Source organism: Sebastes umbrosus, chromosome 11 (assembly GCF_015220745.1).
Source record: "Sebastes umbrosus isolate fSebUmb1 chromosome 11, fSebUmb1.pri, whole genome shotgun sequence".
NCBI classification, from domain to species: Eukaryota; Metazoa; Chordata; class Actinopteri; order Perciformes; family Sebastidae; genus Sebastes; species Sebastes umbrosus.
In genome coordinates, this window is record NC_051279.1 from 19,523,330 (window position 1) to 19,548,534 (window position 25,205).

The window sequence follows — 25,205 nt, forward strand, 5'->3', positions numbered from 1 at the left end:
AGGAGTAGATATTTTTGTGTAGCAGTAGCCTCAGTAGCAGCTTAGCCTAACCCTCTCTTCCTGACTCAATCTCTCTTTGACTGTCCACTCAATGAGACAAATTCCCTGCATGGACTCTCTCTCTTTCACTGATGCTGTGAGCTGAACTTCAATCCGAGAGAAAACAGGATTAGAGTCTAGCCCTAGATATGGCTTTACCTCCTGAAGACATAACCATGCTAAATACCACTCAGTACTATCCCATTGTAGGGATTCCCACGGACTAACTGTGAAACTCTTTGTATCAGAGAGGGAAAGGACAGGCCACCGTCATCAAGTTCTCATCTGCATCTGAAAATGTTGCCATTGGATGGGTCAAACAGGATGCTGTGTGCTAGGGTGGCACTGTGAGTCTGTGCTGCTTCTGCTCCAGCGCCAACCACAGCGTTGTCACTCCATTTTTGTCTCTAACTGACTGATTCATGTCTACCTGCAGGCCAGAGAAGGTGGCGGGGGGGGGGACTGTGGGTAGTGACCGTGACTTGGCTCAGAGAAGGAGGGTAAAGGTGAAAGAACAAAGCGAGGACGAGGGAAGAGTAAGATCACAGAGGGATAAGAAAAGAAGCTGTTGGCTGGTCTGTGTTAAAGCAGCAGTTGGTAACTTTAAGCAAATATGAAGTAAGGGATGATGTACAGCGAGCCGGTCATTGTTGTGAAATAAACCCCCGACAGGGCGATGCGGCTCATTTTACAGCTAAACAGTACACTACATGATGTTTCTGAAAACATGAGGTGAGAAATAGGCATTACAGTACCAGAATATTGATTCATATTTGATCAGTGCTGACTAGTTTGACCGTTTGATCGGAGTTCACGAGTGATTGACAGCTGCTCAGAGACGGCAGGCTCCAGCTCCAGTTTTCCTTCGGCCGCTGTGAAATCTTGCAAATGCCATTTGCAGCACCGCAGGACACAGAGGCACATGATTTTTTTTCAGATTATCTGTCTCATGCACTACTGTCAGGATATAGTGACAGCAAAAATAACTTTTTTATCATATTTGCTCAAAGTTACCAACTGCAGCTTTGAAAGAAAAAGCATACACTGTAGCATTTTGACCTTCTTGATTGCATGGCTTGAGACTTTCAAATATTTTTTCAAATCATTCTGCCATTCTACTCACTTCAGTTCAGCTTCTTCAGTTTGTCATACCCTACCGTAGGTCAACAGTCCCAGTAAAACACTCAACGTTAACAATATACACAGACAAAATTCAAAGTGAAATACTGTATTCTGACATTTTACATCAAGCATTCCAGCTCCATTATACTCTGGTGACAGTTACATTCAATGTCACTATTCAATATCTGCTATACAACACTGTACTCAATGACTACTGTTGAATCACGAGCCCTGTCGGAGCAAATTTGTCTGCTCTGACCTTCTCTTTCTAGACTAATTCACCTCGTAGTTCAAAAGGAAGATCAGAATCTCTCCGCGGTTGTTGAACATCCCTCACTCTCTCCGCAGCCTGCTGAGAGACAGATTGCATCTCAGTTACCATTACAGTACATACGTGATAAAGCGATTGCACATCATCTACCTTTATAATAGATTTATTTTTCAGCCGAATGGTGATATCAGCAAATGTAAATGTCATGCTGTAGGTTGGGGTTTTGTGCACAGACCTGAGGGTAGGACGGTGATCTCCACTCATTCCCTTGATGAGGCAATCTGTGGTCAAACAAGGACGGAGGGGAAGGAAGAGGGGAAGCCAGGATGTCCTGGTACAGATCCCCGTCTCTTACGTCCTCATACAGATGGCTGTGAGTGTCCACAGGGAGATGGGTGACATCTTGAAGAGCACATGGAAATGCATACACAAAACATGAATAATTGCTCATGGCGAACATTCAAGATGTATCAGAAAATACTCCAGTTTTCCACAAGGTCAGATTCAGCACCCGATTGGCTCGGACTACATCATATTTTCGAGATGAGGTGTTTATTTTTGCCATGTTTACTTTGAGGTTTATTTGTGTCTCACCGAGCCTACGCGTTTCCTCAGGGAGAGGACTGAAAGGCGGCCTGTAATCACCGGCGGTGGGGTAATAATAATGGGAACTTTCCTGAAACAGAAGAGAGAGCATCAGATCAGCTTTGACTTCAGGTAAATGGCAAAACCACATTGTGTGTTGCATCAGTGCAGAGGGGTGGGTGCAGTGAACTCTGGGAGGGTTTCTCACTAGCCTCTAGAAAAATTTGGTTTGTTTTATTTGCCTTGCTTTATACTGTACATCCATCTTCGAGACATCCCATGGTGGATGTCTGCCTCCTCTCCAATACTACAGAGGTGAATAGACTTGCTGTGAACAGTTTGAAGAGGAACTACTGAAGAAGACGGCAGATAAAGTCCTTATGAAAACGTTTGACAGGGAAGTGGAACATCCAGACTAATGGGGATTTATAAAATGACACTTAGTTAATAGTTATTTTATAATTTTAACAATGAGATGTTTACTACATATTATTAATGCTATAATGTATGTTAATTTAGTATTAGTTTGTGTAATATGAAATAATTATTTTAAGAGATGAAAACAATTACATTCTGATTACATTAAAAACTATTTATTAACTGTTTAAAGGTGCACACAAGATTTTATATACTATATTAAGTATTTGTTAATGATTAATCATTTGTAAACCTTTAAGAAATCATTTGTGAAACCTCTATAAACATGACATAGGTAGATGGACCAGAAAACAATTATTTACCATTGACAAAGTATCGACTATCTATCTAAATAATGTTTAAAGATGCTTTAAAAAGTATTTATTAATAATTTAACAAGGCATTATATAAATAAATAAAAATATATAAATGAATATATATTAATCAGTTGCAACTTTACAATAGTCATCCAAATAATTTGTATAGATGGTTTACAAACTCTTTATTAACATTAACACCTTTAATACTTAAAGGTGCTATTGATAACATTCAGCCATTAGATGTCACATTCTACCTCCTCCATTCCACTGCATTTACTTCACAACAAGTCATTGTCAGGCACGTACTGTCAATCTCAGCCATTTATCCGTTTTTTCCACACTAACTGACGACCCAGAGATACCACGTGATACCAACGTCGTTTTACGATTGGCTCACAAGCCTTGTTAGAAGTGGGAACCAAACGTTGGATATCTTCCACAGAGATAAACAAAACATTAATTTTGGACCCGCCAAAAACTTTTATAATGATTAATTCACATTCATAATATTTTTAAAGAAAAGCCATACTTTTCCTCGGCACCTTTCTAAAGGCTATGTGGATGTTTTTTTTGTTTTTTTTCTTTTATAAATATTTGTCTACATAAAAATTTTATCGATCAGACCTTTAATATAGTATATAAAATGTTATAATGTGTGCAACAATAAACTGTTAAAATCTCATAAATTATAGCATCACAAATAATTAGTAAGCATTATTAATTATCATGTCATTGTTTGTTAACAGTAAAATAACTAATGCTATACTAAAGTTTAATCAACTATCAATTTACCGTTAATTAATGATGATTATTATAAAGTGTTACCTGAGAGGTGGTTGTTTTCAATACTATGAGGAGAACCTCTATTATATTGTGTTGTAGGCAGAAATCCGAAGGGCAGATATCTCAAAATGATCTGTTCTCAAGGCCAGATACCACTACAGGAAGGAGGGAAAATATGTTTTTTTTGGTAATGTGGCTGAACCAACTCTTACAGGTATGTACTGTCTTAAATGAGGGGAAAAATAAAGCCTGCCTCCGTGGGGATTTGACGTTTCATTATAACCCATCCTGACAGCACAGTGCTATCTGTTTTCTTCTACCTCACTCAACAGTTTTCTTCAAGGTTCAAATCCTTGTTGGCCTTTTTAAAGTACGAAATGATAATTTCTCCGAGATCGATGCGCATTTTGAATGCTAATTGTGAGGTATTGATCTGCGTTCCATCTCTATGCACAGCTAAAGGTTTCATTAGTTTATCTATCCATTTTCCTTGTTATGGCTGAATTCTCCACTTCCTCATCTGCCAGATTTCATCACCCCCTGCCTAACCTCTTTCCTCCCCTCATCTGTTTACTCAGCCCTCTCTGTGTCTCTGCATATTTTCTCCTCAGCGGCCCTTTTCTCTTCCTCTCATCCCGCTCTTCCCTTTCTTCCTGCTCCTCTCTCTCTCCCGTCCGTACCGCTGCATAGCTCTCGTAGACGTTGCTGTCTGTTTCAGATCCAGAGTCGATGAGGAGGGTGCGCTGGGCTGCCGCGTTGATCTTTTCTCTGCTCTCGTACTTATTGGTGTTGCTTACAGTTGACTGACTGGACCTGCGTGAAGAAATCAGATTCTACTTTCACTTTCTTGATTCATTTCCCAACAACTCTTAATCCCCAATATGAACTACCAAAGATGCAAAACACTCAGCACACATAGCGCACCTTTTTTTTTTTTTTTACTACATGCCTTAAGTTCTTAATAACAGTGTGGTGCATGTACAGGTTTATTACAGGATTGTGGTGCAACTTTGATGACACTAATCTGAATGGATATTGACAGAGGCTTGTTTGTTTTGCCCGCCTGGCTTTTTTAGTAGCTGGGTCAGCCAGTGGACCAGGATTCAGACGTCTTAGAGTGGATTGGATGTGTGTCTCTTTATTACTTCTACTGCAGGGCCTTAACTTACCCCTCCTCTTCATTCTTCTTTCCATCCGACACGCTGCCTCCTCTACCCCCTGCAGGGGGAACAGAATCAGGAGGAAAGAGGCTTAGTGTTAGGAAATTAGAACTTGAAGAGAGGAGCATCATCTCATAAGCACCAAAATTGATCAGGGCAATAAAAGGGCCAGAGAGTGAGAGTGAACGAAAGACAAGTAAGCTGCGAAAATCTATATGTAAAAACCAGAGGGCAGAGGAAGGTGAGGAGTGAAAAATAAAAGCTAGAGAGGCGAGAACCTGACAGTTCGACCAAAGAACAAATAGGAAGAGACAGAAGGAGAGATGGAGAGGGGACATAACGCTAGCAAATGAGATAAAAGATATGGACGAAACGCAGAAGTGACAGCTTTGAAGGATGAATGTGGCAGGAGGTAGAGGGCTTAGAGAATAAGCAGGAGGAGAGGAGACAGGATAGACGGATAGAAAGAGGGACACGGAGAGATGAGAAGAGAGAGAGAGAGAGAGAGAGAGAGGCTGAGCTGACAATTGCATCATGGTTCTGGAGTAATCGCTTTAGAGTTCTGTTGAGGAATCGGGACATTATAATGCCAGAAAAGTGATGGAGGAAACACTTTCACATCCACAGATGAAAAGATCATTACGGTTACCTGTCTGGCCTCGCCTCTTTTTCCACCTCAATCCAAAGAAGCAACCCAGTGAATTAAACACCAGCAGGACTCCAAACACAGCCGTGAGCACTGCTGTCAAATAGGCCGGCAGTCCACTCGCACCTAAACATTAGAAACATTATCTCAAAGCATAGCCATGAAAGTTAAAGAGGAAGTAATATGGAAATGTGGGAAGATAAAAACTGACTGGGACAGACCCAACCTCTCTTTCAATTGTCTTCATTGATTAAAGACAAGCAGAGCGGGAAAAAGTACGGGCAGGCGCCATGACAACTGCTACTCTCGTAGAGCAAACATTAACAGCCTTGGAGGTGCATACATTAACATGATTTAGCCAAATGAAGCTTGCTGCTGTGCAAACAGCAATTTCCAACTGCCCTTAAGAGCTTTCGCAGGGAGTTGTGATAAAAGACGTACTCGGTGAGTCTGAGTCATCATCTGGTGGGACTTCTTCTAGGTCGGGCCTCTCTGAAGAGAAAGAAAGGGAATAACAGAAACTTACATGCCACATTTCTAAGCATAATAAACTTATGTATTATCAGATGGTTGTACAGTAGAGTCCTGTCAGTGTCAAGCTGGGGTTACTCCAAACTGACCCTCGGTGGTGATGGTCAGTACTGCATTGTTGTCAGCATAGCCACCCTCTCCCATTGCATTGAGGGCATTGACAGAGAAGTTGTAGGTGGTGACACGCTGCAGGCCGGTGACAGTGAAGGTTGCTGCTCCGGGAGGAAAAACGTCTATGTACAGGAAACTGGCCGACTGATCCCAACGGTATCTGTCAACCAAAAGGCACCGTCAAGTACAATTCTTTCATTATGAAAGGGTGTCATTTTTAGAGGACCAGTGTGGAATATAATGAAGCTTAATGCGTAAATTCAGTCAGGAAGACTAGGAGTGCAATCCCATTCATTCTCATTCATTCTGGGTCTCTCTCTCATGGGCTATTACTATGTCAGCTGATTATGGGCGTCTCTCTTTTCAGTGACCAATCAGATCTTGCCATATCTCCCTAAACCAATCACATTGTTGCTGTCAAAAGTTTAAAAACCGTCCTCCTCTATGCTGTTTTCAGTGTCAGTATCAGCACAAACTGATGCGACCCTCCACCACCAGATTCATCACATCAGAGCAATCCTGCTCCACTTCATTCATCGGATCTGCATCAATCGTCTAGACCTGGGGGGAATAATCCTAAATCCAACTACGGTATCACTTCCCCCTTATTATGTCACATTGGGTCTAAATTGCCAAAGACTGTTACTATTCATAAATTTGTGCACTTTGTAATAAATCACCATTCAATTCATACGAGTCTCTCCTGATTGAAATATTAATAAGTATGTTTCCTTTAGTGTATAATCGTCTGAAAATAAGAATCGTCGTGTTTTCGTTACCTCAGAATGAGCCCTACATGCATGGGATCATGGGATCATGGGATCCTACACGCTTGGCACACGGGAGAAGTTGTAATCTGCAACATCACTGCTAGATACCGCCAGATCCTACACACTGTTCCTTTAAACCAACATCCTTTCTTGACATCTCACCTCACGCGGAATCTTTGCCGCAAACCCCCATCGAAGCCGGGGATCCACTCCAGCGTGACCGAGTCGTGGGAGACGGCGACTTGACGAAACGACGAAGGAGGATCTGGGTGATCTGTGGGCGAGAGAAAAGAAGAAATGTGGAGGGAAAAAAAAGCAAATGTGCTCTCGATTTTGTGAGAAGAGCAGAACACCTTCACTCGACAGGTGGCTATTTGAAAAGGCTTTAGGTGCTGGGAAATGGAGATGTATGCCATGAGATAGTCAAGTGATTATATCTGCAGAGTCTGAAATAACACCTGAGGCTCTGCTGGCCCATACGATCGTGCCTCCCCTACGGCCTCCCTCTCTGCTTAGGAGCGGTTATAAATAGACAAATTGATATTACTAAAAGAGAGTGCAGAGCTGATATTCTTCTTGATAGAAATGGAAAAGGAAGAAAAAATTATTTGAGATATTCTCGCTTTTCCCTTTGGTCATACAATTGTGTTTGAAAACACAATTATTCTTATTATTAGATATGTGTATCAGAAGGACCAGTAATTACTGTTTACCTCAGAGCAAAATGATGGATTTGTGTGTGTGGAACTACTACAGTATTTTAAGTCTAGAAGTTCTAATGAAGGAAATTGATAGTAAGTGCTGATGGTAAATAACGGAAAAGAGTGAATCAAATTGAATCAGGAAGGAGGGATGATCACCACGGTCAAAACATGTCAGTGAGCCTTTCTATCTCTTCTTAATCATAGTTTATTCCAAAGGCTTCCGAAGAACATCTATTTGACAGCAACAGCTTTGCATTTCTAACAGCATATCACTCATCTGCTTTTTCTTAAAGCTGCAGTCTGGAACTGTGAGCAAAGATGATAAAAAAAGTTATTTTTATAAAACGGTCACTATATCCTGACAGTAGTGCATGAGACAAATAATCCGTGGGAAAAAAAGCATGTTCCTCTGTGTCCTCCTGTGCTCCTGATGGCATTTGCAGATTTCACAGCGCCGAAGAAAAACAACCAATCAGAGACGAGGGGTCTCTGCAGCAGCTGTCAATCACTGCTCGCAAATTCCGATCAAACTGTCAAACTAGTTTGCTACGGCTGGTGCGCGGTGCTTGGTGGGCCACTGCCCCCCGCCCCTTTAGGAGACTAGCGGCATGTCCTGCGTCTATTAACTCCAATGGAAGAAGTGAACGTAAACACAGATTATGACCAACTCTGACACTAAAATGACATTTTTCAGACGGACAAATCAGGAGAAAATTTACTTTGTCCGAGACCTTTCTCTCTCTCAGCATCACACTCCAGATCTGGAAACTAACGTTCGCTTACGCCCTACCTAACAAATTTTTGTAATGATAAATATGGCTGATAAACTGTGTAAATATCTAATGTTAGCAAAAGACAATATGAATACACACGATGTTCACAACATACCAAACGAGGAGGGATGGGGAGGAGAGGTGAACACGCCATGACCAAGCCCACTTAGGAGACAGGTATACCATTTCAAACCATTGGCGGAGCATGTAATGCGTCCTCTTTGTTACAGAGGATCTTTGTTACAGCTTAACAGTACATTATAAGTAAATTTTATTTCTAAAAATGTTAGAGGAGAGAAATAGGCCTTACAGTAACAGAATATTAATTCATATTTGATCAGTTCTGCCTAGTTTGACCGTTTGATCGGTGTTCAAAAATTTCGCGAGCAGTGATTGACAACTGCCCAGAGACTGTTTGGCTCCAGCTCGGCTCTGATTGGTTGTTTTGGTTTTGGTGCGGAGAAAAATTGCAAATGCCAGTAGGAGCACTAGGAGAGGGCATGCACTACTGTAAGGATATACTGACAGTTTTATAAAAAAATACTTTTTATCATATTTGCTAAAAGTTCCTGACAGCAGCTTTAAGGTTGTGCTTTGCTGTATGAACGATCAGGAAACATGGGCAGAGCCATGGCTTGATCCCTCTCAGAACAAAGTGGCTGATTTGTCCAATTCATCCAACCAAAGTCGTGCAGTGAAGGATGAAGCCTCTTGATTATTATCAATATTGTGAATAAAGATCAAAGGAGGCTAACCAGGCCTTCAGTCTGACACGAGGCACTGCTTCAGTCAGGGTAGTGAAGGGAAAGTGGATTACTTTGCATTTGGAGCATGGAAAAAAAAGAAGGGTGGTTTTGGGGGCAGAAGGAGAGATAGTCAAGGAGAGGAGGAGGAGGAGGAGAGATAGTCGAGCAGCAACGTAAGAAGGGGATGCTCTACTCGTCTCTGGCTCCAGGCTGCAGCCCAGTTTGCAGAGTAAATAATTCCCACTATCAGCTCGACTCAAAAGATTCCAGGGCGAAGAGGTCAGCCTAATTCTGATCTCGTCTCCTTCAAATCCAAAAAGCACCATGCTGAGAGAAAAAAAAAAGCCCTTCTCTTCCTCTCGAGCTCTAAAATGATAAGGAAGCATATAAAATTTATTATCACTGCGTCAGATTAATTATGAATATTCACAGCACTAACAAAATGACTGGGGAGAAACAGGGCCAATATTGGATTGTATTTTATGGTTTTTATAGAAGTAAACATTAAATGTGTCCAATGATGGCTGTGGGCCTTCGCTGAGAGCAGGACTGTGTTGATAATGGCGGTGGTGCAGGGATACACTGGTAGCTCGGAGGCAGAAAAGTCTAAGCACGCCGGGAGAGCAAAGCATATCACTGCAGCATTATCTGAGGGAGAAGTGAAGTACTGCTGTAAGCTAAATGATAAGGTAGAGATAGAGGAATGGAATAAGTTCCTTAAAGGGCTAACACTCAGGAGCAACAGCTCTCTCAGGTTTACTGAATCCTGCATGTTCAATAGCCCTCCCACACTATTGTAATGTTGCTGGAAAAGGCTGATAAACCTTGGACAAAGCAGCACAGACAATTATTTTGAGAGGCTGCCAAATTAGAACCAAAGGAATAGTTTGTGCTCCATTGCCAAGTACGTGATATGCATAATCCCTACATGTTGTGTGCTCTAACTACTGACTTTGATCATTTGCCATTCATTTAAAGATGCATTATGTGATTTTTGACCACTAGGTAGCAGAGAGACTAACAATACTGATAGCAACACAGGCTTGACATACATTACGGTGGGTTTAGCGAGTTGCTTTGGCAGACTATTGTACACGTCTACACTATCCAACATACACTCGTCTTGTAGCTCTGGTTTAGTCCGCTGACTCTATCTGGGTCTTTTCATTACTAGATGCTTGACTTTTTTCACAATCCACTCCTTGAATTAGGCTCTCTGCCATTTCATGATGGGCTGGTAGCGTACACTCTGCTTGTTTGGTGGGAAAAGCTGCTGACGGTTTTTAGATCACTTCTTCGAATGGCCACTTGAGGCAGGCTCCAAAAATGAGGGAGTCCGTGTTGAAATGCTTTACAGCAGAAATAACACTCTATGCCCATAGCCCCTTTTGGCACCATGAAACTTTAAGGGTTTGTAGTTGAGATCAAAATGAAGACCTGTTTGAGATCTGTTTGGTCCGAGCAAGGGCGCCGTACGTAGGCGGTATGAAGTGGGAAAGGGGCTATCCCCCCCCACACACACTTTATGCCCCCGGCCCGATTTGGCATCACGGCTGGTGTGATCCAATTGCAAGATAGTCTCCAGTTCAATTCAAATCAAACGACAACAAAAAAGTTGATGCATTTTTAACATATCGTTGATGCCCAAGGAAAACTGTGTCCCTGAATTTGGTGATTTTAAAACTAAACTGAAGGATCAAGTGTTCCTTCATGGAATGAGAAAAATTCTCTCACATCTGAAGCCAAATAAACAAACCATTTAAAAGACCCATTGAATAATCTGAAAACTGCATTGCTAAACACGGAGAATGGTTTCTTCTTCTTAGTTCATGAAATGTTGACGAATTAGAGGTTGGAACATGGTTTATGCAGGACAAACCTCAGTCACCCAGAGACACACACACACCCCTCCACACAGAACCCACAAATGTGCATAGATACAGTACTTGTGCTGACGAGCTGGATGTCTAGCGTGTCTTCCCCAAGTGAGTTGCGAGCAGTGCAGCTGAAGACAGCATAGTCCAGTGCTGCACTCACATTTACAACTCCAACTGTGCTGGTGTGGAAGTAGCCCTCCCTCACGGTCCGCTCCTCATACCTGCAGCACATACACGTACACACACACAGACACACACACACACACACACACACACACACAGAAAGAGAGATAAATCCTGAGCAGGCAGACAGCAGGGATTGTGATGTCCTGCAGATTGCACTAAGTCACCCAATTTCACACATCAAAGAAGCATTAAACAGGTATTTGCATAGTGAAAAGCGAGGTATAAAATGCACTAAATCTGGATTTAGTGGTGAAATGGCAAGACATAGCGAAAGGAATATATTATATTAGGGTAAAACCTAATCTAATTGTGAGGATTCATCAATATGTAACCAAATGCTGACAGTAGCACCGAAGTTAATAGTGAAAAGAATGTCAAGAAAAGAATTTGAAACAGAATAATGGTGCTGACCTGGGGTTTGCAAAGTCCATGCGTACACCATTTCTTTCCCAAGAGAAGTCGACATGAGGAATACCTTCTGCCTGACACACCACCTTAGCTGTAGTGGTGCCATCCCCTCTGCTTGCTACCTTACTCCATTGGGCTCCTTTCTGCAGCTCTGGTTTGACTTCACAAAGACGAGATGAGCATTCACGCAGAAAATCAGCCACAATACAGAAGTAAATGTACACGTGTATTTGTTGACAAGTACAAACACATGTGCATGTAAATCTCAGTTTTGTTCCCCTCTTGACACTGAGAATAAATACTACAAACTCACATTGCACTACCAGCTGCACATCTGCAGTGGCACGGGATGCTATGCCGTTATTGGCCGTGCACTGGTAAAGACCAGCATGAGCCCGAGTCACATCATGGATTGTCAGAAGGCCAGATTCGTCTTCCTGGGTCTGCTGTTCCATCTCCACCTCCCCTTCTCCCTGTGGAAGACAAAGTGAGGGGGAATAAACGGCAGACAGCAGCTATCCCTCAAAGCACACTCCCCTCCTCCTAGGTGAGGGCTGGAGTAGGGGGATGGGGGGGGGGGGAGCGAGAGCAAGGCAGGCAGGTTAGACAGTGAGGGAGAGTTGGAAGCAGGAAACCATCAGGGCTTGAGGTGAGGATGGGAAGGGCGTCGGGGGAACGAGCTCTGAGGACAGAGAAATATAATGCCAAGGGTTGGAGAGCCACAAGGAAAGAGAAAAGGGAGGGGCTGCGCAGGTTGAAAGCGGGACACGCAGTACTGCCAGGGGGGCGGGTTAGACCGGAGAAGGCATCAGTAGATACAGAGACCACGCCACATTGACGAATGTGCCCTTTAGTCACGCAGCAGTAATGAAAGCTATTTTTCTGGATTTGGGCTGTGTGCGGAGCAGGAAGAGGTGGGGTGGAAGGATAGTTAGAGCCAGTGAAATATGGTGCATCTGTGCATTTAGAAAGGCCAGTGATAAACGGTGAGAATGGATAAAATAATAGAAAGCAAGACCGGATAAAGGGAATATAATTCAGGGGGATATCTGTGTATGTGTGTGTGTGTGTTGTGTATTAAAGCTCTCACCAGCCATTTCCAAGAGAACATGTCGGATATAATGGGGTTGGCATCTGCCACACATATCAGGTCTGCTGTTTCCCCCAGGTTCACCAACACAGGATCTTTCTCTGCCTTGACACTGGGAGCATCTGAGAGTAAGAAAAAGGGACAAGGCTAAGGCAGGACCAAAGGTTAACATGCCAACTTGGGACAAATCATTTGCCATTCCATTACACAGGCGTGCCCACATTGCTATAATTACTCTGACACTTGTTTGCCTTTGAACTTGTTCATAACCCTGTCGTAATTGGCCTCTGTGTTTCAGACACAATGCCATTAACCTCTCTATATGTTGGAAGGATTACAGATGCTTCGGCAACCAAACTGAGAATTGGTCATTTGATCCAGAAGGCTGACAGCACATATTCCCATATGGACTATGACAGACTGACCATTTCCCCTCTCTTCATTAAGTCCTCTCTCCTTTCCGACTGCACGGCTCCTCTTCTTGTCGTTATTCGCCCCTAACTCACAAGCTTTTTATACTTCCCAGGGGGGCCATGTACTTGCAACAATATGGCCATTAGTGCCTACTTGTCTAAACCTATGTTCACACTTGAAGAACAGTGGTGGGGAGACACTAGAGAGACGCAGACCTCTGGGTTGGTGGGATCCACCCATGTTGGCTTGCTAACCAAGACCGACATTGTTAAGTGGGCTACACTGCCACCCATAAAAGCTACTACAATCCTCCATACATAATGAATATCTACAACTGTCAAGCCCAGTCAGATCAGGACGGCAGAATCCATTAGGCATGTACCATGGGCTTTGGTGAAACAGGCAGACCTACATTTTCAACACTTCCATTATTAAATCATCAGTATCAGGGCAGAGGGCCTGGAGCTGGAGGCTGGGCCTGGGGCAGCAGTGGAGATGCACGGCCTTGCATGGAGGCCTAATGAATGTTTGCTGGGTAGGGGCTGAAAGTCAAGGCTGATGTCTGGGTGTGTCAGTGTGTGTGTGCGGATGCGCTGACGGCTCTGATACTTGGCAGCTTTAGACAAGTTCAAAAACATGTTAGAAGCCTACAGAGTCAAATCCAATGCACAAAATGGACAATCATATGCAACAACAATTCTGCCCATTCTCCGTATTTAAAGGAAGAAGGCTACAGTATTCGACAGAGATAAATGATGCGGTTGACTTTTGACCCACAGAGCTCACAGGTATACCTGCAAATCTGGCACATTAGAATCTGGTAAAAAAGAGTATTTAATTATGAATGGATTGCAGAAGGTAAAAAATAATTATTTCTAAAAAGTAACGTTTCTACATTTTCTCTCACATTCTTTTCTCTCATTTAGATCTCTTTTTTATGTTTTGTCCATTTTCTACTCTTTTGGTACGTGTCCACAGGGGTGTTTTTGGATCGCCTCGCTTCCCATCATTGGAGGCTTGATGGGCTGCCACTAGACACTAGGCACCTGATTGGACGAACGCTTTCCCTCGTGGGCTGCTGCTCCCAGCTTTCAAACCGAAACCAACATGGCGGCTCGTTTGGAAACTTTTTTTTTTCTTATATTGCGAAAATATTTCACACAAATGTGTTTCTGAAAACATTTTAATGTGAGAAATAAGCCACGCAGTTGCTGAATCTGTCTTTATTTTAGATCGACAACGGTTGGTTTAAAAGTTTCTCGGGAGTTTCCAGAGGCGGCGAGTCGCGCCAGACGCCCCTGATTTGCATAAAGTAATCTAGACCTCAACTTTATGCAAATGAGGAGCGGCCAACGTGACACCCGTGTCTCGAATCGCACTACCACAATGCATTGCACGGCTGCTTACATAGACAATGAATTGGAAGCGTGGAAAGGACGGAGGCTGTGGACACAAACCATTATGTCACTGTTACGGTGCAGCTGCCACCCATCTTTACTATGTGCGAAGTAATCTACAGGTACGGGTATCCAAATTTGTACTTGTACAGTAATAAAAACTTGAAATGCATCATACATGTGTCTGCTCATGCATACTCTGTGTGCAGGTCCTTACACTGAACGTCCAGCGTGATGGAGGTTTGGTTGACACCCTCATCATTTGAACACTCGACCGTGTAAACTCCGGCATCCCTCCTCGTCACATTCGTGATCTCCAGTGAGTTCTCGTCTGACCAGTCGTAGCGCAGATCCCCCTCTTTCCAAAACACATGGAAACACACACACACAGAAACATACACACGCACACATGCAAAAACAATGGTAAATTAAGTATTCATTACACGCTCATCAACCGCGTGTCCTCTGGCCACTGGTCTCTAAGTGACATCTAATCCTGCATTATTGATTGGCCTGGCTGGATTCCCACATCAAGCCAACAATAGGCTGCTTGAGAGACACCTCTTGTACCGCGGCAGTTAAAATGTAATAGGTGGGTTTCCACATTGAGGATACAGTCATGTTACGGTGGGGGCTGCGCGCGATGGAGCTAACAGAGTTAACAGGGAAAGAGAGTGGGTGCAGCATGGGCCCTGATGACACCGGCCTGGAGGAGAAGCCAGGTTTAGAGCCGTTGTGTTGTATTCAGGGAGACAGCAAACCTCATTTAGACTGCATACATTAGAGCCATAATGAGAATCACATTTGGCAGGGTCCCATGCTGGCTAACCTGCCATGTTTTATTCAGACCCTGAATGGCAGAGCTGAGTGCTTACTTGCTGGCTCAGCTCAACTAGGACCTGGTTTATAGAGCCATCACACAGCCCCGGATCACCTTTGACCAGCTTCTCCCGGCGGTGCAGCCAAATGCAGAAGACCTCCTCTGGGTTAGCTGAGACCAGCAGTGGGATGGTTGCCATGTCATCCTCCACCACCTGGACCCGCGCTGGCTGCTCCGGGCTGAACTCTGGCGGGTCTGTCACAGAAAAACGGCACACAAAATTCAGCTACAGTAAGTTCTGGATTTACACCAAAAAAAATACACGAACAGAGGCATGAATACAAAACTCCAGCACACAGAATAACAAGAACCAGCGAGAGAGAATACAAAGACACACAAAACATGTTGAGCATGAAAGCAGAACGAGACACTAATGAGAGTCAAACCAGTAAAAAGTCGACATCCCACCAATAATTCCAGATCTAACCAACTTCACATACTTAGATGGCGGGGGAGTAAGGCAACGCGGGAGGGAGAGGGACAGGCATTAAAACGACGAGTGACAGTACTGTTGTCCAACTGCAGCTCCGCACAAACACACAGTGACATTCCTTCATGCTCATACACAGCACCAAGCTTTGAAGCAGCGGCTGGCTGCTGCCTGTGAAATGGCATCAAAGACAAACATGGCCATGCAGCAAAGCAAATGCACAATTAGGACACACTGCCGCAGAGCTCAACAGACCCACAAATCGCAACAAAAGGTTTCCAGTAAACAAAAAAAAAAAAAACATATAATATACGCTGACATTTCTGTGCAAAAGTACAACCAGTAAAGCAGCTTACATCTGCACCATCATAGATCATCATTATGCATCGTTTTAAAATTTATGCAAAACCACATCTCTTGGTCAATCGCCAAGACGAAAGAAGGAAACAAACCGAGAAAAGAACAAGCGATTCCACCCTCTACTTACAAAGCACATTGAGTTTGAAGAATGTGTTAGCCCCCTCCGCCAGCACAGGACTGTAGGCCTGGCAAATGACCCTCTGCTTGTGATGCTGTGAACTCAGATTCATGGAGAGAGAACTGTGCACCGACACACCACCAAACGGAGCCCTCCTGGGCGGCTGCTCCACTCCCTGGAACCTGGCACACAAATTGCATCCAGCAAATCGAATCAACAGGGGAGTTCAAGTTCACCAAACAAATCAGGAATATTGCCACATTTAACAGGATAAACATTCACACTCATTCTGACACCAAATTAACCATATAATGATGCAGGGAAAATGCCCTTATCAACGTGTGTCATTGTCATTGCTCTGGGCCTTGCCAAACCTGAGTGCGCCCAAGCTCCAGGAGATGTCGGCCCTGGGGTTACTGCTTCCCGACTGGCACTCCAGAGTTAGCGTCTGGCCCCGACGTAGCTCCTTCTGTTTGGTTGAGATCTTCATACTTAACGCTGGAACTGGAGAAACATGGAGCAAACACAAAAAAAAACACAATCTTAACTCACTGACAACATCAAGAAGAAGAGTACAAAATTATCTGTTTATCTGATATTGTGCTTTTCACTCAGTAAAGCAAAATACTGGAGGGATGTTTTCTAAACTTTATCCCTAATCCTCAATTTTGACCTAGAACCTAACTGTCTGGTTGCCTTTTCGGCATCACTGGAGAGGAAGACGTGTGCCTCCAATTAAATGCCGCACACTGTCCTTCGCCTCTCTTTTTGGGCCTGGCAGTATTACTAAGATGGAGAGATGCTGCCCCGCCCACTCACGCTCAGTGGCTGTGGGAAATCATGTGCTGTGTAAGTCTTCAAAAGATCCGTCAACTTCCAAACTAAACTTCAATGGGAATGTGACATGGGCCGTCCCATAACTACAACACAATGGCACGCAGCTCTTAAAAATAGTACTAAAACATCAAATTGTGACAGATACAAAGATTTTGCAAATAAAGATAATACATAAGGCCTATATTACACCCTGCATATTGAAGAAAGTTAATCACACATTATCCAAATTGTGCTGGCATGGTTGTGAAGTAGATGGTACGCTGACGCGTTTGTTGTGGTGCTGTCCTCTTGTTAAGCAGTTTTGGTCGGAGATTACTGAAAACTTGTGATGTTTTCTTCATATAGATATCAAACCTTGTCCGGAAACTTGCATACTAGGTGTGAAAGTGGCCATTGAACAACCAACATTTGCACACAGTATATGTGTGTATAGCACTGGCCTTCCTAACAGCCAAGCGGATTATTTTAATGAACTGGAAACAACGTAAACCAAACTGTTTTAGCAATGACTTTATGAACTTGCTATCAATGGAACAGGCTGCTCTAACTCTCCAAGATGATGATAGGCCTGATGGATTTGATGATCCCTGGAACTTTATTATATCCTTTCTTGAAAAAGCTTGAACAGAATCTGTATTATTACATTTTTGTGGTAATATTCTGTACCCCCGCCCCTTCCATCTTTTTATTGCTGCATTTGTCGCTTTTTTGTATTTATTTGTTTTGTCTGTTTGTTTGATTTATCATTGCGGTCACTGTCATTGTTTGTATTAAAATTAGAAAAAATAATAATAATATAAATATCCACTACTCATTTTTTTAACAATAAATCCCAAAAGATGTGGGAACCTTTCCCGAAATACTTGCAGAACTTTCAATCAATCTAAAGACTTATTTCGTCACTCTCTTTTTGTCTCGTGTCTCGAAGTGGATTTACAGTAATACAATCTGTGTAGGTTTATCAATTTCTAAACAGCCCTTATTTTATTTGTTCACTAAATTTTCCTTCCTCTCTTTTCTAATTATAAAACCCGACTTCCAGCATCTTCCTGTGTTACTCCAGGGACAAAGAACCCTTTGAATATATGGAATTCCAGCTAGTAGATGGGGCTAGTGTGGGTGAGGGATGGGTGGGACTTGATTGTGTGTTGTGCTCCTCTATCATAGATGGGCTCTGTTAATGTGACATACCTGTTGTGCGCTTAAAATATATTGTGCATATTTTGTTGACTTTTTTAAAAATTCAATAAAAATATTCTTGAGGAATGGAGTAAGGCTGTTTATGCGTTAGAGCTCCAGTCTAACTCACAGTGAACCATGAGCTTAGCCTGGGCAGAGATGGTCTTCTTCGCTTTATTTGTGGCATCGCAGCGGTAGGTGGCCATGTTGTCACTTGCCGCCAGGACCAGGACCAGTTCTCGAGCAACACCCCGATCGAAGGACGTCTGCCTCAGTGCATCAGTCACAGCTTTTCCATTCTAAAACAGGAAGGAAGGATATTACACAGAGAAGTGTATGTACTCAACACACATACAGTGTGACATGCACTGACAGTACACACTAACCTTGAACCAAGTCAGAGTCCCAGTGGGATTCCCTCCAGTGGAGAAGCAGATGAGACGGACCGTGGTCCCTGAACGAAGGGGGACATCTTGAGGGGGAGTATCGAGCCACACCTTTTGAGGGGGGTCTGTTATAAAAGGATCAACAAGAGTTTGAAATTTCCTAGAATATTTTCACAATTTTAGTTCATTTTGGTTACCATACATGTTTAGCAGACCCAGCACCACCGCTAGGCACGCGTGCATCACGCGTTGCGTAGGGCAACAAGTGACGGAGGGGGGACAAACAGCCTGGTCATAACACTGCTGTTTTCCACTGAGCTGTCATGGACGTTGCGATGAAGACAGCTCAACTTTGGAGCGATATTTACCCCCTTTCCCAGTAAGATAACATGACCTGGTTGGTGTCAAATGATTCATCGCACTTTCATGATTCATATGATACCACTGTATGTCCACTGTCTGAACTGAAACCCGCAACGGCCTTCAAATGATAGTAATGTTAATGCCAGTCAGATGATCCACCATCATTGTCAGAGGGTTAAGAGGCCAAGTAAACCAAGAACTGTGGAGGAGGAGATCATAATGCTGATCAATGAGACAGGCAGAGTGTATCTGAAATATAACCTACTGTATGGTTCTATTTTGGCCATTCAAACAAGACAATTTCATTTAAAAGATATATATCAGATTATTTTCAAAGTGTTACTTTTGCATTCTGCTCAATTTTTTTTTTATTTTTTTTCTAAAAACAAGATTTGATCTTCAAAAAAAAAAAAAAAAAAAAAGAGTCATGAAACAAGGGGGTGTCTCACAATCAAGGTCTATGTGGTAGCTATATTATAAGCAGGTTAAGAAGCTATGTCAATCCTGTATGCACAAAAATTACACTGTTTAAGAACCTGGCAGGTCGCGCTTTGCAAGCGCACAAAAATAATTTTAAAAGAGGTAGGGGGCACCAGCTTAAAACTTGCCCAGGGCGCCAAATTGGACAGGGCAGGCTCTGAGCGGACCTGAGCAGAAGTCAATACCAGTTATAGAGAATATTTTCCATCATCATTATTATGACCGGCCTGGAAAATAGTTGCACATTCTGTGTTAAGAATAATATTTGTCAAGAGCTATATTTGCCTATTTGTGTTTCTTGACATTCAGAGTTGTAATTACTATGAACCCCTCCTGAACCAGGATGAATGTGTTTTTGATAAGATGTAAAAAATAGTGGTACCAAATCAACATTTCATTCTCCTTGAGTGACATTTTTATGCTTGTTATTGTCTACTAAAATAAAACAGTTTAAATAAAGTAGACTTACTCACAATAGACATTGAGTGTGGCGACCTGGGTCTTGGAGAAGTGTGTTCCCTTGTTGAAAGCCTCACAGGTGAGTTTGAGCCCATCCTCCTCCCGGGAGACCCTGTGGGTCATGTTGGACATGGTTGTCATCCCACCATTGTCTCCCTGCAGACACAACGCACACATGACAGTTCGGTTGGGGGGACAGACAGCCTCGGTCGCTGGCATTCTCAGTCTTAGGAGAGAGAGGAAAAACAACCCACACTGGTTTGTCTTGGCGAATACAGATGGCAAATTAGCTGCTATAATGACTGATGTTGTGCAGGGTCTGTGATAAATAAGCATATTCATCTGACTCTCCTGCTTTGCATGCGGTTATAAATTGAGCAAAGCACCATTTTGCACCTGCCTGATAGTGGTCATGCCTGTGCAGCACATCTGGTTATTAAAGCCATTATTGTGGTGATTACTGTAAAAGCCACAGTCAGAAAGACTAACAAAGACACTGGACAGGGGCGTCAGTCTTCATTAACCTCACACTGTTTCAGATGCATTAAAGCTCACACACAGCACACTGAGTGCCTTGTGTAAGATCAAATGAAAATGCTGCTGCCAGATGAATAAAGAGCTTGTTTAATAACGCTCATCTTCTGTGTCAGCTTTTATTCACTTTGATCTTATTAACATACACAAAAGAGGAGAAGAGCAGCAGAATACTCTTTTTGGAAATCGGCTGCTGATTCATTTGCGAAGCTGCAGCGGGTCTATTCAGACACACTGCTCATGGTCATACCATTTTTCTTTCATCTATAAAAGGTTCCTGTGAGGTCACATTTCATTCAGAAGATTGTTTTAATTCAGTGGGAGGCATTTTAAAAGTGTTTTGTTGGTACCCTAAAGGCAAGCTTGACTGAGGGGCAATGCTTTTGCACTTTATCTTTTATGCCTTTTGCATTGTTTTCACAAAAAAAAGAAACAAAAACATAACCTTTTTTTTCAATATTCTCTTGAAACTGACCAGCATGGTCACCAATTATAACTCATTGTGTACACTGTCTCTTTTGTTCTTGTCTACCGGCTCAGACAGATGGATTTCAGCCTTGTGCTAATTGTGTGCCGTGTAGTCCCACCTCTTCCGTAGTTGCGACAGTGGTGTTGAGCTCCTTGTAACCCAGCCACCAGCGAATCTGGACAGGTGGATTACTGGAGGTGGCGTAGCAGCTCAGATCCAAGTCCTGCCCCTCAACGGCCACGAACGAACCCAACAGTGTCACCTCCGCAGGCTCAACTGTTGTACACACGCACCCACATAGATAGACAAGTCAGTAAAAACATTGGCCGTGAATAGTACATTCAACAGCTACCTATTCTGATCACAGTGGCAGCGCAACTATTTTTGGATGTGAAACATGGAGCTGTATCAAGGGTGAGAAGGAAAAATCACTTTGAGTGGCAACTTGTTTTCTCAGGAGGGTTTTCAATGTGGTTTCTAAAGTCTGTTTCGTTTTAACCACAGGGGGAGACGGGGTACAATAGCTGCAGGCAGAGTGATGCAGCTGCATAAAGCCTTCAGGGGAATACAAAGAAATGTGGGACTGAGCTGGCAGACATGGGGAAGGAGGGGTCATGTATGTAAATCTTTATACGTATTTGTGTCTATCCCACATGAGACACGGAACGGGATGCATTTGTGCATGCCACACACTAAGCCTGTTGAAATTAAGCAAGTGCCGTGAGGTAAAAGAGGCATATTACACCAGTGAGACGTATTCTGTGCCCTCCAGCTTCTTGCCAGTGCCTAGAGCGCAGTCAGGCAGTCAGCAGCTCATTTTCAACATCCCTGAATGGATGACTGTGAGGCATGGCACCGGGGTCTGTTGGGGGCTTTGTGAGGAGTAACTTCAGCCACCTTTACATAGCATGAGCAAGAGATTCCTGCGAAGGACCCATCCTAATTCAAAGCACATTTACATAAAATAAGTGCATCAATCACACGGCATTTAAAGCTCCGACTTACATTGTCTGGCTCTGTAGTGGAAATCAGGCTATTGTTAGACTCGACGCGCCAAGGCTGCTGAATATTAATTCTGTATTTGTTTTATTGTTGCTGAAACAAACATTTTATATTCAGAGAGAAAAGTATAATCTATTAACCATGGGCGTTACTATCGCACAAAAGTGTAGGCTTTACAGCCTCGGGATTGTGCACTGAAGCAATTCAGCTGAATTAGTGTAGCAGCTATGAAAGAGCACGCAGTGATACTAATCTGGAGGCAGAGGGAAATATGGGCCACTGCCATAATAACCATTAGTTTCATTAATGATATTAGCATTAGCATTTATGCTGGGACAGCAAAAGAATTGGTTTTGGAGGTAAGACTCTTATTATATTCCTCCGCCTCATGTCCATATCCTAAATAATCCATTGCTGCGAGTGCTGCCAGGGCTTTGTGTGTGTCTGTGTGTGTGTGTGTGTGTGTGTGTGTGTGTGTGTGCGTGCGCGTGTGTGTGTGTGTGTTCCAGTGCTGTGCAATATATTGAGCATCATTTTCACTCACAGAGTACAGTGATTTGGCGGCTGAGAGACAGAGGTGACAGGGACACCAGATTGACACTCTCACAGCACACCACCGCCTGGTTGTCAGCAGGGGCGATCTTCAGGTAGAGGATACTGCTGGACTTCTGCGCCGCAACGTCCACTTCCCAGGTCGTGGACAGAACTTCTCCATTCTGACGCACAGATGAACATATGAAATTTGCAAAAGGCGACCGGTGTTGCCAGATCAGATTGACAGTTTCCAGCCCAATTACAATTTAAAACCCCGCCCAGTTCAATGAAAAAAACAGCCTAATCATTGCTTTGCCAGAAACCTGTGTAAAACCGTAAAACCATTACATGCACAATAGAAAACACATCATAAGCATACAAGGCTTCATATCTACATCAAATAACCAAAGATACAATGTTAAAAATTATAAAATGTTGGATAAATTGACTATTGCAAACCACAAAGAGTGCAGTCAGACAACCAAATACACAACTTCCCAAGTCAATGTCAGTGATGATGACGTCAGGGTCAGCAGGTCCTCCCTTATCCCCAATGACGATTGAATACAACTCATGTCAATCAAATAGTTCTCCAATTAAATGAGTCAATAATATGAGTGAGTGGGCACAACGAAGTTTACTGAACTTTGTATCTGTTTTTGACCATAAAATGACAGCCTGTTTGGTAATATTGCTTTCACAATATTTTAAAAACCCTGCCAAATGTTGACAAAAGCAGCCCAAACTTCATCTACCAGCTATTTTTCCCCGCCTAACTTAATCAAAAGTAGCCCAATTGGGCGGAAACCAGCCCAATCTGGCAACCCTGAAGGCTACATCGAGATATGTTTGAATAATTGCACGGTCTCATATGGTGCAGTGAATTAACGCTAGGGTTGGTAACTAGCAAGAGTATGCTAGATTTAAAAAACGTATCCAACCGAAATACCGAGCCCAGTGTTAGCAACTCTTTTCCAATGGAAGTAGCTAGCAGCACTAGCTCCAAAAGTTGCTAAATGTAGCGAGAAAGTTGCCGAGTTGCCAACACTGATTGCCGTACCTTCAACCCCTCCAATCAATCCCTCCATTTGGGCCGAATGAAATGGTTGGACGGGCTTATTACAGTCCTTCGACAGCCACAGATACCTGATATTTTTCTTTTTTCTGTCAGAGCATATGATTTATTGATTGCTGTCTGGGTATAATGAGAATATCAACAAATATAACAAAAATGTTTTTGAAGAAGAAGATTACCAACCCTAGCTTTAATACGAACGTTGGGATACCTACACTGCAAGTTGTTCAACTAAAATAGCTCATTTTGCCAGTGTGACAGTGTGTTACAAAGCCTCCTTAACAGATGGTGCTGAAGATTTACCTTGGTCCAGTGGAGAGTGGCTAGGGGGTTTCCACCATGAGACACACACTCCAAAACGAGCACTCTCCCCGCTTTGACTTCCTCCCTCTCCAGACCTACGATAACTGGAGGCTGAGGTGGGACTGCCAGGAAACGAGAGACAAAAATAATAGAGTTGACAAAGGGGAATGGCATGGAGGGCGATGGGAAACGGAGGAGAATGAGGTGAAGGGAAAAAGAAGGGATGAAGTAACTCTGGGTAACAGGGATGGAGCGACCATCGATGGGATAACATAAAAAAAAAGAAACTGCAGTGCGATGAGAACACTCTTGGCAATTGAGTAGGGAGCATCCCTATTTGTTGAGACAGGGCCAATAAATTGGGCACATTCAACATGACTGTGGGATAAGAGGTCCAGATCTGATGAAAGCATTAAGTATTAAGGGAGCAGTGAGCTGGATCCAGTCCATAAAGCAAAATAACAGATGTTCAAACAGTAATAAGGCAACGTGAAATATGAATAAATTACAGCCCCCTTGAATAAAATATAGGCAGTAAATAGAGGAGGACGGGCCCTTTGTTATTGCTGCAATCAGTTTCAGCAGGGCAGGCTGCAGACCCTGGGCCAGAGTGACAAATTGCCACCTTGCTAACAATCTGGCTGGCTGAAAATGGCCACCGCGCTGGCTTTGATGGGCTGGCATGCTGAGTAAGACTGCAGCGGTGGTCCCAAGTTTTGCAACATTAGCACTTAGCACAGAGCCCATGTTGTTTAATACAGAGCAGAGAGACAGAGAGGAAGGGAGGAGTGCTCACGGTTATTGCCGGTTGTTAAAGCAGCGGCAGCGGCTTCTAACGTGGAGGAGTATGGATAGAGACAACATTAAGGTGTCTAGTCAGCCCGCGGATAATATAGCAGCCGAGCTGGTGGGAGCGCTCGCCGTTGAAGGTGTCAGCAGCCCCGCTCCACTTTAATCAACAACATGATTTAGGCCTGGGAGAAGCAGGTGGGTAGACTCTTAGGCCTAAACAATCAATTACTTCAACTGATCAACAGAGTAGAAAATACTAAACCAACTGTAGCGGCGTTGTCACACTCTTTGTGTTCATGCAGCAACAATGGCTTTCGTTGTCGCCTCGCCAAATAAGAGGAAAAAAGAAAATGCAATGAGAGCCAGAGACGGCACGTGTGTCAACTCACTTTTGTGTGTATTATATAATGTCACGCGGTTTGTGATAATAACATGAAAGCAAAAAGCAACAGAAAACTGCCTCCCCTCCTGCCTCAGTTGATTCTAAATTTAATTTGAGCTGATGAGCACAAAAGTTGCTGGGTTAGTTTTTGTAGGATTCATTATTATTAACTGTGGTGGCCTTAGCTTCCCATATTAGTTATTATAATGTTAAAAAATGCAGCACTTGGAGCCTCGCTGATATAATCCATCTCAGTTGGTCTAATAATTGGC

The 25,205-nt window shown here is 43.2% G+C and overlaps 1 protein-coding gene across 11 annotated transcripts in view; it reads right to left on the reverse strand.

Moving 5' to 3' along the window:
• Positions 1 to 1,251: 1,251 nt before the first annotated feature.
• Positions 1,252 to 25,205, reverse strand: part of nphs1 (NPHS1 adhesion molecule, nephrin) — a 74,213-nt gene continuing 50,259 nt past the window's right edge. For 10 of the 11 annotated variants that reach the window (XM_037785943.1, XM_037785942.1, XM_037785939.1 and 7 more), the window contains 23 exons: positions 23,760 to 23,881; positions 22,392 to 22,563; positions 20,964 to 21,121; positions 19,857 to 19,998; positions 18,541 to 18,665; positions 18,285 to 18,453; positions 16,513 to 16,642; positions 16,148 to 16,320; positions 15,285 to 15,425; positions 14,568 to 14,708; positions 12,540 to 12,661; positions 11,763 to 11,922; positions 11,453 to 11,609; positions 10,925 to 11,076; positions 6,918 to 7,029; positions 5,964 to 6,145; positions 5,785 to 5,835; positions 5,347 to 5,469; positions 4,707 to 4,755; positions 4,218 to 4,350; positions 2,027 to 2,108; positions 1,668 to 1,834; positions 1,252 to 1,513 (listed from right to left, as the gene is read on the reverse strand). In XM_037785943.1, coding sequence (XP_037641871.1) covers positions 1,430 to 1,513; positions 1,668 to 1,834; positions 2,027 to 2,108; positions 4,218 to 4,350; positions 4,707 to 4,755; positions 5,347 to 5,469; positions 5,785 to 5,835; positions 5,964 to 6,145; positions 6,918 to 7,029; positions 10,925 to 11,076; positions 11,453 to 11,609; positions 11,763 to 11,922; positions 12,540 to 12,661; positions 14,568 to 14,708; positions 15,285 to 15,425; positions 16,148 to 16,320; positions 16,513 to 16,642; positions 18,285 to 18,453; positions 18,541 to 18,665; positions 19,857 to 19,998; positions 20,964 to 21,121; positions 22,392 to 22,563; positions 23,760 to 23,881 — 3,047 coding nt within the window. In that variant the 3' untranslated portion in view covers positions 1,252 to 1,429. The remainder of the gene's footprint in view (positions 1,514 to 1,667; positions 1,835 to 2,026; positions 2,109 to 4,217; positions 4,351 to 4,706; positions 4,756 to 5,346; positions 5,470 to 5,784; positions 5,836 to 5,963; positions 6,146 to 6,917; positions 7,030 to 10,924; positions 11,077 to 11,452; positions 11,610 to 11,762; positions 11,923 to 12,539; positions 12,662 to 14,567; positions 14,709 to 15,284; positions 15,426 to 16,147; positions 16,321 to 16,512; positions 16,643 to 18,284; positions 18,454 to 18,540; positions 18,666 to 19,856; positions 19,999 to 20,963; positions 21,122 to 22,391; positions 22,564 to 23,759; positions 23,882 to 25,205) is intronic. The other variant, XM_037785944.1, reaches the window with a different exon arrangement.